Below are 13,082 nucleotides of genomic sequence, written 5' to 3'. Positions count from 1 at the left end.
AAGCTAAACTCCAAAACAAAATGAAAGAAAAGCCTACATTAGCCAAAACAGCTAGCATGTAGCTGAAATATTAGCTAAACTCCAAAATCTTACTAAATGCCAAAATAGTCCAAAAAGCTAGCAGAATCCCAATTTTATAAAACTTTTAAACCTTAACTTTTTAAAAATTATATATAAATAATAATAAGACGGCAGGAATGTTATTCCAAAATAAATTAACTTAAACTTTAATCAACTTTTTGACAAAATGTATCTTGTCAAAATTACACAAGTTACAAATAATTGCAAGATAACATTAATAACAATAAAATAAAATGATCTGGAGGGCCGGAAAAAAATACCTGGAGGGCCGGATCCGGCCCCCAGGCCTTGACTTTGGCACATGTGATCTAAAGGGGCATTAGAGTTAAAAACTGGTTACTAACCAGAATTTGTTTTTCTAAAAAATAAAGTATGAAAAAAAAAATAACATTGTTACTAACTGGTGCACACCAGACAGTAACTTCTTCTTTTTTTCTAAAATTGTATTTAAAAAATGTTCTGGTTAGTAACAGATGCACACCAGTTACTATCCGTTACTACACAGAATACTTTTTCAATTTTTGTAAATATATATATATATATATATTTAGCTTAATTTTCTTTTCTTTAATGTCCCTTTAGAACATTTTAAAAACATGTTTTCTAAATGTTTCCCACCGTTTGGTTGAGCAGGCAGTTAAAGGGTTAAATTGTACTTTTTTTTTCTTTTTAAAAATCTCTATCATGTTGAAAAACGTAATTTTATTTCTTTTTTTCAACAAAACCCCCAATTTTCAGCCCTCTGCCGTAGCTTTATTAACTCCACACTCGGGGACACAGTGAGCTCCTGGTTTCTTGTTGATCTCATCTGTTTGAGAATGTGCTCCCAGTCTGGGATGCAACTGTTTTCACTTGTTGCAGAGCTTGCAGAGTTTTGGTTGGCTCGGCAAAGATCTTTGTGAGGATTATTGACTCTGACAAGTTGAATTGCTGGAGCATCCTGTTGATTTAGCATCATAATGAGACGGCTCCTTCAGAAAAATAAAGCTGTCATAAAGTATTTCACCGTGTCCGGTTAGAGTTTATCATTCCGATTGGTGCTAAGTTGCTTATCCCCTAAAAAGTATTGGCTCTCGCTTAGTGACAGAACAAATGCAGGTTGATTTATCAAATTTTTCAGCACTATTAGGGACATTTGAAACAATATCTGAGACCACTAGAAGCAAAAATAAGGCCACATCACAACCCCCTGAGAACGTCATTTATCTTGGTAAAAACACAACCATCTGAAAGCAATCAGTTTTTAAAGTCAGAAATGGAAATCATAAAAGTTAAGGATGCTGACTTCAGCAAAAGGAGTCTGTTGGCTCACTGTGGAGACTTCCTCTTCCTTTTTTATGGATTTAATATATTTCTAGTCCACCTCAGCAGTCTGCCAGTCAGCTAACATTCTTGAATTAATTGTCCAATCCATCATCAGTCCAGGTTTGTTTCTCCTCTTTCTCTACCCTCAGCTCCGTACGTGAACTACATCCGGAAGGATCCGGGAGCTCCTTGCTCTTTAACCGAAGCCCTCGAGTTCCTCCAGGTGGACGTCCTGGCGGACTTGATGAAAAAAGACCACCAGGCAGCCAGTCAGAAGGAGCCTCCAAAACATAAACCTCATAACCTCACGGTGGTGGCCATGGAGGGCTGCCACTCGTTCATTATTCTGGACTGGGCTCGGCCGCTGAAGGGCGACATGGTGTCAGGTGAGACCTTCATGGAAAACAGAAACTATTACACACTTTTCATCATATCTTTAGAAATTAAAAAAAATAATAGGAAACGTTAAACATTGTATATGGGGCGCTGTTTGTAAATCTGCAAAGTAAATTTTTTACACCAATATTTTGAGATATTTAGCATGTTTTAGGAGAAAGAAACAAGTCTTCTTTTTTAAATCCATATTTTCACCTTTTAAACTGCAGTATTTATAATTGTTACAGTATTTAGTTAGCAAGCTAAATATTTAACTTTAAGCTAAATATTTATTTTTAAATTATATATTTAACTTACAAACTAAATATTGAACATTAAGTTTTCTTACTAAATATTTAAGCTTTGTAATTACTTTTTGTTTGGAGCTAAATATTGAGTTCTCTTATTAAATACTTAATTACGAAAAATGTAATTAGCAAAAACTAAATATTTAGGTTAACAACTAAACATGTAGCTCCAAACTAAATATTTAGATCACAGCTAATTCTTTAAACATTTATTTTTTGACTAAATATTTTGTTTAAAACTAACTATTTAGCTCCAAACTCATTTAATTATTTAGCCCCAAGCTAAATGTTTAATTTTTAACAAAATATTTTGTTTAAAATTGAACATTTAATTTTCAACTAAATGTTTTATTTTGTACTAAATATTAAGTTTTGAATTAAATACTTAGTTAAAAGCAAAATATTTAGATCCAAACTAAATATTTTATTTTTCTGACGTATACTTATATCTCGCTTTTAACTAAAATTTTAGCTTTATCTAAATATTTAGCTCCAAACATAATACCAAAAATTTAAATTTGTAACTAAATATTTATATGTTTTACTAAATATTTCATTTTAAATTAAGTATTTAGTTAAAAGCTAAATATTTATATCCAAGCTAAATATTTAATATTTAGCTAAATATTTCTTTTGATCTAAATATTTAGCTCCAAACTAAATATTTAGTTAAAAAATTAAATATTTAGTTTGGTTTAGTTAGTTTTGGTTTAGTTAAAACTAAATATTCAGTAAGATAACTAATTATTTGATTTCCTAAAATTTAATATTTTTTTTATTTTTAAGTTAAATGAATAATTTAAAAACTAATATTTAGCTAAATATTAAATATTTAGCTTGCCATCTAAATATTTAGTTTGTAAATGTAACATTTATAAATACACTAATTTAAAAGGTTAAGATATGTATTTGAGAAAACAATTCTATTTTTTTCCTCTAAAGTGTGCTAAATATCCCAAAATATTGATGTTAAAATTTTACTTTGCAGATCTACAAACGGCACCCCATAATTTTAATTCCGTTATTTGAAAATATTCTTATACTGCTGTTCTAAAACTTTCTTTTTTGTTACTGAAGATTTTTTTTTTCAGGAAAAATGGTTGCTCATTTCCTATTTATTTTTTAAAAACAAAGACAAGATCAGTTTTAACCCCTTGAATTTATTTCCAGCAAAAAAAAAAACTCACTGTTTTTGCAATTATAGATGCTGCACTATAGTAATTTAGCCAAACTAGATTGTTGCATTTTTGTGACAACAGGCATTAAGGGGTTAAAAAAACATTTTATTGTCTCTAAATTAACATAAGTTATTGTTATCCCAAAGTGTTTCTTTAATACACAATCATGAGCTTGTGGCTGTGCTGCAAACACGTTCACCACTGATGTCTGAAACAGATGGTTACCATTTTTTTCTCCTTTTGTTCCATATCCTCCTTGCTTTTCATCTTTGCTTACTGAAAATCTTGATAATCTCACTGTGTACTTAATTTGACTCCTTATTCAAAAAAAAAGTTTGTGGGAAAATAGCTGAAATCACTGAAGCTAATAGCTGAAAATGCTAAAGCTGATAGCTGAAATCGCTGTAGTTGATAGCTGAAATCACTGAAGCTATAAGCTGAAAACGCTGAAGTTGATAGCCAGGTAAAGTATTAGCTAAATGCCAAATTAGCCTAAAAAACAAACAAAAAAAAAATCATAAATTAGCCAAAAGAGCTAGCATGTGCCTGAAAAAATAGCTAAACTTCAAAATATCCTAAAAAATGGGAAAAAAGCTTAAATTTGCCATAACAGCTAGCATGTGAAAACTATTTTAACTCCAAAACACCCAACTATGTTTTACCGCTCCTGCAGTTGGGGGTTGTCTAATTTCCTTGCTTCATTTCTTTCAGGCTACATGGTCTACAGTGCCTCATATGATGACGTCCTCAAAAACAAGTGGTCCTCCAGACTGTCCAACGGGACACATTTACCAGTGGAGAATCTCAAACCCAACTCCAGGTAAACTTGTATTTGAAGTGCTTTTGATTCAAAGATATCCACACATATCCGTCCAGGTTCATCGTAGTCAGAGCAGATTGTGTCTTGGATACTGTAGAGGTTGAAAAAGTAAAGTAAATCACTTTGGTTAAAGTTGAAGTAGGCAAAGAAGCTGTTTTAAATCTCATGAATGCTGTTAAAGTGTGTCGGGATCTTGGAAAAACACAGAGGAATGTAAATACAGCAATGTTTTTTGACACTTCCATGTTGGGCCACTTTAGGGAGTTTAAGTGATTAGATTTTCCACAGACCTGTCCTCTAAGACCCGGACGTGGGTTTTCAGTGGTCAGAAATACATTCCTGCAACCATAGACCCAAGACTGTAACAATGTAAGGTAGGTGTAAATAGCCGTACTATGTCATTTATTCATAAATTACATTTGGAATTGTTTAACAAGCGTAATTGGCCAATGTAAAACAATACACCTCTATTTATTACAGATAAATGCATGCCAGGTTTCAGAGTTGCTGGCAAAAGGGTTTTTTTTAGTCTGGATATGGACAAAGAAGGTGTCTAAATATCGGTAATGAAGCCTCTGGACCCTGTACTTTATTGTATTTGGTTCAATTCACATAAATGTGTAATACTACCCCTTCAGATTATTATCTGAAGCACTTGAAGGCATTTTAGACACATCACCACATAAACTTTCAGAATAGTTTGTACAGAAAAGACTTACCAATTTCTCATGTTCTTCTATTTTGGAGTTTAGCTAATATTTTAGCTACATGCTAGCTGTTTTGGCTAATTTATACTTTTCTTTTTAAGTTTTTAGGCTGTTTTGGCGTTAGGCAAATGTTTACATACTATCTGTTTTTGGCTATATTTAACCTTTTTTTCCGGGTTTTAGGGTAATTTTGAAGTTTAGATATTTTTTCAGCTACATGCTAGCTGTTTCGGCTAATTTTGGCTTTTCTTTTTAAGTTTTTTAGACAGTTTTTGACTTTAGCTATTAAGTTAACCACATCCTACTGTTTTGGCTGAATTAGGCTTTTGTATTTATGTTTTATAAGCTATTTTGTTGTTTAGCTAAAATTTCAGCTACACGCTAGCTGTTTTGGCTAATTTAGGCTTCTCTTTTTAGGTTTTACGTGCTATTTTGCAGTTTAGCTAATATTTTAGCTACATGCTAGCTGTTTTGGCTAATTTATACTTTTCTTTTTAAGCGTTTTAGTGTATTTTGGAGTTCATCTATTATTTTAGTGACATGCTACCTCTCTTGGCTAATTTAGGATTTTCTATTTTAGTTTTATAAGCAATTTTGTTTTTTAGCTCAAATTTCAGCTACACGCTAGCTGTTTTGGCTAATTTAGGCTTTTCTTGTTAGGTTTTAGGTGCCATTTTGGAGTTTTTGCTAATATTTCAGCTACATGCTAGCTGTTTTGGCTAATTAAGTTAGCTACATCCTACTGTTTTGGCTAATTTAGGCTTTTCTATTTAAGCTCTTTAATGTATTTTGGAGTTTAGCTATTATTTTAGCAACATGCTAGCTGTCGTTGCTAATTTAGGCTTTTCTTTTTAAGTTTTTAGGCTGTTTTAGAGTTAGACTAATATTTACACGCTAGCTGTTTAGGCTGATTTAAGGTTTTTCCCTTTTTTAATTTTGAAGTTTAGCTATTTTTTCAGCTAAATGTTAGCTGTTTTGGCTTAACTAGGTTTTTTCTTTTTTTAAGTTTTTTAATGCTAATTTGGCATTTCCCTAATATTTTAGCTTGCTTTCAGCTTTAGTCTTTTAAACTATCAATTTAGACATCTTCAGCTATCAGCAATAGCATATCCTGCAACCAAATTCAGCTTACAGCATTCAAACTAGTATTATCATAAATAATTCTATATATCTAGTTCATATTTATGTTAAAAGTTATTGTTTTAAAGTTTTAAAAATGCCGTTTTAGTGTGTTTAATAAATGTTTATCCTTTTCGGCCGCGACCTAAGGTGTGTTTTAGAGTTTGACACCCCTGCATTAGCTTAAGAACATATATTTAAAAAGTACAAGTAAGTGCATAAGACTGTTTCTAAAATGCCAGAAAATGTCCTAAATGCAATTATTTGTGTATTTTCATCACTTTGGTACACATTTTGAGGAACTGAATGACCCTGAATGTCCAGGTTACCTATGTTGTCGCACTATTTACGTCCAAGAAACTCTATTAGTACTTTTTGAAGTAAAGGTAAAAAGGCTAAACTGGCCAATTAATTTACCACATTGAAGCTTTTAACTTGGGGTTCAATAGTTCCTGCATGTGGCAAAATATGAGTGATTTTATTCTATACTTTACACATGACTCAAATGTTCAACCACCCAATTAAGAAGGTTTGGCATAACATACTGTTTCAGCTTATCTGCCAAGAAATACAAGTCATCTCAAAGCATTACAAATATACATGGCTTAGCTTGACTTCAAAAGCCGTTTTTTAGGAAATGTCAAGAGTTGCATTTTTCCAATAAACCAATTTTGTGTGAACTGACCAGTTTATTAGACTGGACAAACTATATGAATACTTTATTCAAGCTTCAGACAGATCTAATGTAGTTTGTATTTCTCCACAAGCTTCATAGATCATAGACTACTGCTAATAATGAAACCAAAACACACCACTGGCCCTCCAGTGCTGTGAGCATCTCCTAAAAAGAAGTGTGCAGTGAATTTGAAGGCTCCAATTTGAGGTTAATTAGATTTTATGTTCAGCTGTCATAAATAATAAGAAGCAGATGGTCGAGTGAGAGCATCTGCAGGAAAAGTTTTGTCTCTGACATATTTTTTTCCCCACACTGTCGTTGCTTCTATCTGCAACACAGTTGTTTTCATGTTGTCACACGGTGGCTGGGATCAAGTCCGAGGCTTGTGGCTGCATTTAACCCTGTAGTGCTGGAGAAGTTGCTGGAAACACCTAAATAACACACTGTTGGACATAATGTAACTCTTTGACTATTGACACAATCAACATGAATCAGCTGTTGGGTCAAAACCGCTTTTTTCTGTGACAGAATTCACATTGATTGCAAATGCTTCACTTGTTGATATTTTGGGTGTCTCCCCCCAAAGCGTGGGCCGCTCCTGTTTAATCAAGGGTCCCAAAGCTCCGGGCCGCGAGCCGGAACTGGTTCAGTGCCCCATCCGGTTCCCGTCAGGTGCCAAGTCCGGGCCCGGATCGGCGCGGTTCGCATCTGATACCGTGTCCGTTGCCGCGTTCGGGCCCAGTTTGCGTCTGATGCCGCGTCCAATGCCGCATCCGGTGCCGCGTTCGGGCACGTTTGGCATCTGGTGCTGCGTCGGGTGCCCGGTTCCCATCCTGTGCAACATCCGGGCCTGGATCGCGTCTGGTACCCCGTCTGGGCCCGGTTCGCGTCTGGTGCCATGTCCGTCGTCCCGAGGGCTGTCGACCCTCCGAACAGCAGGTGCAATGGGGGACGGCGAGCAGGGGGCACCCAGGTGTTCGGGGGGTAACATATCAAAAAATCTACTTTCACCCCTGGTCACAGCCTGCTTCTAATGGGTTTCTTTGGTAGTCCAACATAATTCTGCGTCACAGACTACTTTTGATGGATTAATTTGATAGATTAGTATCATATTTGTATTTGTTTATGACATATTTATGGGATGTAAAGTGAACAAAAAAAAGTTTTCTGTAGATTGAAATGTTGGAGGGCAGCCATATTCAATTTCTTGCCACCATTTTGGATTTGAGGCAAAAATCAGGGTGGTCCAGAAGCTTATTTTCAAAAGTATTCCCCAAATAAGACAAATCCATTGAGATTACCTTGAATGGAATAAAGGGCCATTTATTTTGCCTGACTTGGACCTGTCTATCATCATTTTAACCTCCTCCCCTAAACGAAGCAAGTCTTGAAACGCCCCTTTAACTACTCAGCATGCGCTCCAAAACGTTAAAACGGAGCCTCACATCAGTAGTTTATAAGTACCTGCAATCAATCTGTCAGGATTCAACCATCAGTACTCACCTCCGTCCACCAGAGGGAGCCCTCACCAGAGTTTTGACCTCCACTGCCTTACTACAAATCCCATCAGCCACCTTCCTTCCAGCACAGATGATCACCATCAGCTCATCAGTCCCATCCAGCATTTGAACAACCACCAGTCACTTCTATTTTGCGAAGTCTTGTTTTGCCTAGCAGACATTCTGAGCAATATTCCTCTGGGCCTTGACCTTTGCCTGTTTTCTTGTTTATTTGCTGAACTTTTTTCTTAATTGCTTGTATCTTTAGAATTTTTTTTTTTTACTCCACAGGAATAAAATGTATAAAAGAGAATAGCACTTGAATTAAGCATACAAAAACATCTGTCTGTGTCTTTTACAATCAATGCAGAGACCCTCACTATTAATCTTTGAATAAACACTGATGTCTTTCAGGTACTACTTCAAAGTACAGGCCAAGAATGTGTTCGGTTTGGGTCCGGTCAGTGAGACGCTCACTTATGTCACCGAATCAGGTTTGTCTGCCAATAAGATTTTCTGCAAGTAAACATGTGCAAGAACCCCTGAAACTGAAACCGCATTTACTTTGATGAAGTGCGTGGCGTTCGGCGGAACAGATGTGCATTGCATCATTCTGTCTGGTGGTCTTTCCTCCCCCCCTCTCCTTTGCCTCCCCAAGAGATTATATTTAACTGCAGAGCTGTCTTCTCTCCTCTTGATAAAATGTCCACATTCCTTCTTTCAGACGATCCTCTTCTCATTGAAAGGCCACCTGGTAAGTCTGTGTTTTGTTAGCGAATTATATTCAAGTTATTTCAAATACTTTGAAAACTAATTTGGAGTTTTCCCAGATTCTATTTGCTTTTATGTTTGTCTGTTTTTCTTAAATCTACAGTTTCCTCCTTTCCTCCTTTACAGGTGGAGAACCAATCTGGATCCCTTTCACCTTCAAGTACAACCCGGCTCACAGCAGCTGCAAAGGCAGCCAGTACGTCAAACGGACCTGGTACAGGAAGTTTGTGGGCGTGGTTCTGTGTAACTCGCTGCGATATAAAATCTTCATGGGCGATGGCCTGAGAGGTGAGACAACACACGCAAGCGTTTTAGAGCACATGTGTCAAAGTCAAGGCCCAGGGACGGATCCGGCCCTCCAGATAATTCTATCCGTCCCTTCAGATCATGTTATTTTATTGTTATTTATGCCTCGATATTATCTTGCGCTCATTTCTAACTTGTATAATTTTGACAAAATATATTTATATAAAAAATATTATGAAGAGTAATAATTATTTATGGTTTAAGTTGATTTATTCTAGAATAATATTCCTATTATTCATAATTATTCTAAAAAGTTGCAGTTTTTAAAGTTTTAATAATTGGTATTCTGTTAGCTTTTTGGACTATTTTGGCATTTACTAAAACAAATATAGGCTATTTTTAAGTTTAGCTAATGTTTCAGCTACATGCTAGCTGTTTTGGCTAATTTATGCATTTTGAACGTTTTTTTAGGCTGTTTTGGGGTTAGGCTAATATTTCAGCTACATGCTATCATGCTATCTGTTTTGGCTTATTTAGGCTTTTTTCAGTTTCTTAGGCTATTTTAAAGTTTAGCTATTTTTCAGCTACATGCTAGCTGTTTTGGCTAGTTTAGAGTTTTTTCAATTTTTTTGTCCATTTTGGAATTTAGCTAATATTTCAGCTACATGCTATCTCTTTTGGACAATGTATGCAGTTTGAAAGTTTTTTTAGGCTGTTTTGGAGTTAGGCTAATAATTCAGCTAGATGCTAGCTAGGCATATAGATAGGCTATTTTAAAGTTTAGCTCTTTTTTCAGCTACATGCTAGCAACATTTCTTTTTTTAGTTTTAAGATAAATTTGGCATTTAGCTAACATTTTAGCTGGCTATCAGCTTTACCGTTTTTAGCTATTAGCTCAGCGATTTCAGCTTCAGCTCTTTCAGCAATCAACTTCAGCTTTTTAGCTATCAATATCAGCATCTTCAGCTATCAAGATTAGCATCTTCAGCGGCCAAATTCAGCTTCACACTGGCATTATTGCAGGTAATGCTATACATATAGATTATGTTAAAAAGTTACAGTTTGAAAGTTCTAAAAATGTAGTTTTAGTGTATTTATTACTGTTCGGCCTCGAGGTGTGTTTTGGATTTTGGCCCCTTGTGCGATTGACACCCCTACATTTGAAGCAACGCCGCTCTGGTTTCTTTACAGACTTGTTTCACAGCATAGGAGATACAGTCGGCCAGGGTGAAGATCACTGCCAGTTCGTTGACTCCTACAGGGATGGAAGAACCGGCCCGATCTCTTATCATCTGCCCTCAGCACAGGGTAAAAACACAACATCAGACATGAAGTATTTGTACTTTACAATCAAAATATTGTGTATCTTTCTTTTTTGCTGCAGTGTTGGGACAGCTGTGCAGGGCAGCGTTGAACATTTGTTTAACAGATTTACGGCTTCAAACTGAATGCCATATGCTTTTCATCTCTGTGAACTCAGATTTAATCACACCATAACTGATCAGATTAATGCCGTAACTTTAAGGCTGTTTTTGGCTCCGATTCATATTAACACATCATTCTCTGACTTTCATACAAAGAGCAAGTGTGTTTGAAAGTTTTGTGATTTTTTTTTTTTTCTCAACCATCATAGGTCAAAAACAAAAATAATAAATAAGCTTCTATTTTCATCAGAATTTATCAAAATCCATAGTGATGATAATTGAAATTTGAATGTTTAATAGCCTAGTATCCATATTTTTTCTTTACTTTTTGTAGTTTTTGTTCTTTTTTGCATTAATTCAACTTGATGAAAGCCGACTTTCGATGTCATTTTTGTGCAGAAGAGGATTAGTGCCATATAAAAATGTTAATTTCAGATTTATTTTAAGAAGGTATTTTCTCTGAAGCTTTTTTGGTTTGTTTATTTAATCGGCATATAATCTTTAATAACTCAACTTTTTATTATTCACTCATTTAAATTGGAGCTTGTTGAGGAAGAAGGATATGCAGTCCTATCATCTATTTCTTTTTTTCCTTTGTTACTTTAGTACCAAGTCATTCACTAGGTCCCCCCATGTGGTTCTGGGATTTTTGTGATTGTTTTGACCCCACAGGGTGAGATCTTCCCCAGATGAAGGGAGATTATCAGTGATCATGTATGTCTTCCATTTTCTAATAATTTATTCACACCAAGTTGCCTACTTTTTGCAGACTCAGTCTTCCCAGTCTGGTACAGGTCAACCATTTTGTTTCTGGTGTCCTGTGATAGCTCTTTGGTCATGGTCATAGTGGAGTTTGGAGTGTTTGAGGTCGTGGACAGGTGTCTTTAAAACAGATAACGAGTTAAAACAGGTCCCATTAATACAGGAAGCACTAAGTGTCTCATATTTTCCGTGTTGCAGGATATTACCGAGCCTACAGACAAGAACCAGTCAAATTTGGAGCCATCGGTCCCCGTTCTCCCCACTCAATCGTCGGCTGGTATGAATGTGGGGTTCCCATCCCCGGAAAGTGGTAACACTGGAGGACGAAGAGACATCTGTGTCGTCTGTTCACACCTTTCCCCTGAGCAGAGAGAACAAGGACACCACTGAGAATGAGAAATTGGTACTCCAGTGTATTTCACTACAATGCACTTTTTATATAAAGCAATCTGTATATGAGGAAAAAACGAGGCATGTGTGCTCATCTTAAAGCTTACTGCTTGTATTATTCCATAAACTGATCTTTATCCAGTGTTATTTATGTCATCAGTAATGAATGGTCGTGTGGTCAATTTAGTAATATTGGGTTTTGATGAAAACTGTAATTCCTCTATTTAAAGGGATAACACACATCTGACAAGAGAAAACTTCAATAAAAGTTGGGTTTTACTGTCAGCCAATCTCTTTTTTTTTATCACATTTGTGTATAGATTCTGGATACGTTTTGTGTATTTACTATTTCTTATGCATGTTTATTTTCTATATTGAAGTTTCAATGTGGCTATAAATTCACACCAAAACCAACTCTGGGTGTCAAATATATCAAAATGTTAAAATATAAACAATTTTTAATTTTACGGTGAATGGGTAGAGCTAGAATTAAAAAATATTAATTAAATTGTCAAATAGGGGATAAAAAAAAGAGGAAAATTTCCCCTTTAAAGCATCAATTTTAGTGTTTTGCTTCTTTAAGTTTGTTTATTTGTTCAATTATTATTTTTTTTAACCAACCTTTTAGTGATCATCACATGAAAATCAAAGTTAAATTTAATATTTGCTCAGGAACTGTTGATGATTGAATAAAGGTGCTATGAAAACCACAGCAGTTTAAAAGCATGAATCATATTGTGTTTCTTCTCTTCATGGAAAAGTTTCAGCAGATCCAGATTTTTGAATGTAATGGAAAATCTGAGATAACAGATAAGATCGACCAGAGCCCGATGGGACGACGTCGTAATCATACAACAAAATTACAGAAGACAGACAAAAAACTGACTCCAAAATCAAGACGGTCCAGAAAATATGTCAAAACATTCAGATGAAACTGAAACCTGAGGCTGTTTGCCAAACTATTCTTCAGGAGTTTTAGTCAGTTTATTGTTAAGTTTTCATCTTGCAGGAACATGAGCTGAGAACACAGAAGCAACTGTTGCTGCACATTAATTGAAACAAAGTTCTGAAGACATTTCCGAGTAATCTGGACTGAAAAAGATTGTTCCAAGCTGGTAAAAGCTCAAGATGGTTGCCAAACCTCCCTGGAGTGGACATTCCTCAAGATTTTCCTCAAGGTCAGGAGAAGAAAGTGAAACTTTTGGAGTTTGGCTAATATTTCAGCTGTATGCTAGCTGTTTTGGCTAATTTAGGCTTTTTTCAGTTTCTTAGGCTATTTTAAAGTTTAGCTATTTTTTCAGCTGCATGCTAGAAACATTTTTTTTTTTTATCTTTAGGTAAATTTGGCATTTAGCTAACATTTTAGCTGGCTATCAGCTTCACCGTTTTGAGCTATTAGCTTCAGTGATTTCAGCTTCAGC

General features: G+C 35.3%; 1 protein-coding gene across 2 annotated transcripts in view; it reads left to right on the top strand.

Moving 5' to 3' along the window:
* fndc1 (fibronectin type III domain containing 1) overlaps positions 1-12,382 on the top strand; it is a 46,912-nt gene extending 34,530 nt beyond the window's left edge. For both annotated transcript variants that reach the window (XM_036210419.1, XM_036210418.1), the window contains 7 exons: positions 1,536-1,772; positions 3,959-4,067; positions 8,483-8,562; positions 8,793-8,822; positions 8,966-9,127; positions 10,277-10,393; positions 11,470-12,382. In XM_036210419.1, the coding sequence (XP_036066312.1) occupies positions 1,536-1,772; positions 3,959-4,067; positions 8,483-8,562; positions 8,793-8,822; positions 8,966-9,127; positions 10,277-10,393; positions 11,470-11,585 (851 nt within the window). In that variant the 3' untranslated portion in view covers positions 11,586-12,382. The remainder of the gene's footprint in view (positions 1-1,535; positions 1,773-3,958; positions 4,068-8,482; positions 8,563-8,792; positions 8,823-8,965; positions 9,128-10,276; positions 10,394-11,469) is intronic.
* The last annotated feature ends 700 nt before the right edge of the window (positions 12,383-13,082 follow it).

The sequence above is a fragment of the Oryzias melastigma genome, linkage group LG24, assembly GCF_002922805.2.
Source record: "Oryzias melastigma strain HK-1 linkage group LG24, ASM292280v2, whole genome shotgun sequence".
NCBI lineage: Eukaryota > Metazoa > Chordata > Actinopteri > Beloniformes > Adrianichthyidae > Oryzias > Oryzias melastigma.
The sequence above is the reverse complement of the archived record's forward strand: the minus strand, read 5'-3'. Positions and strand labels throughout refer to the sequence as shown.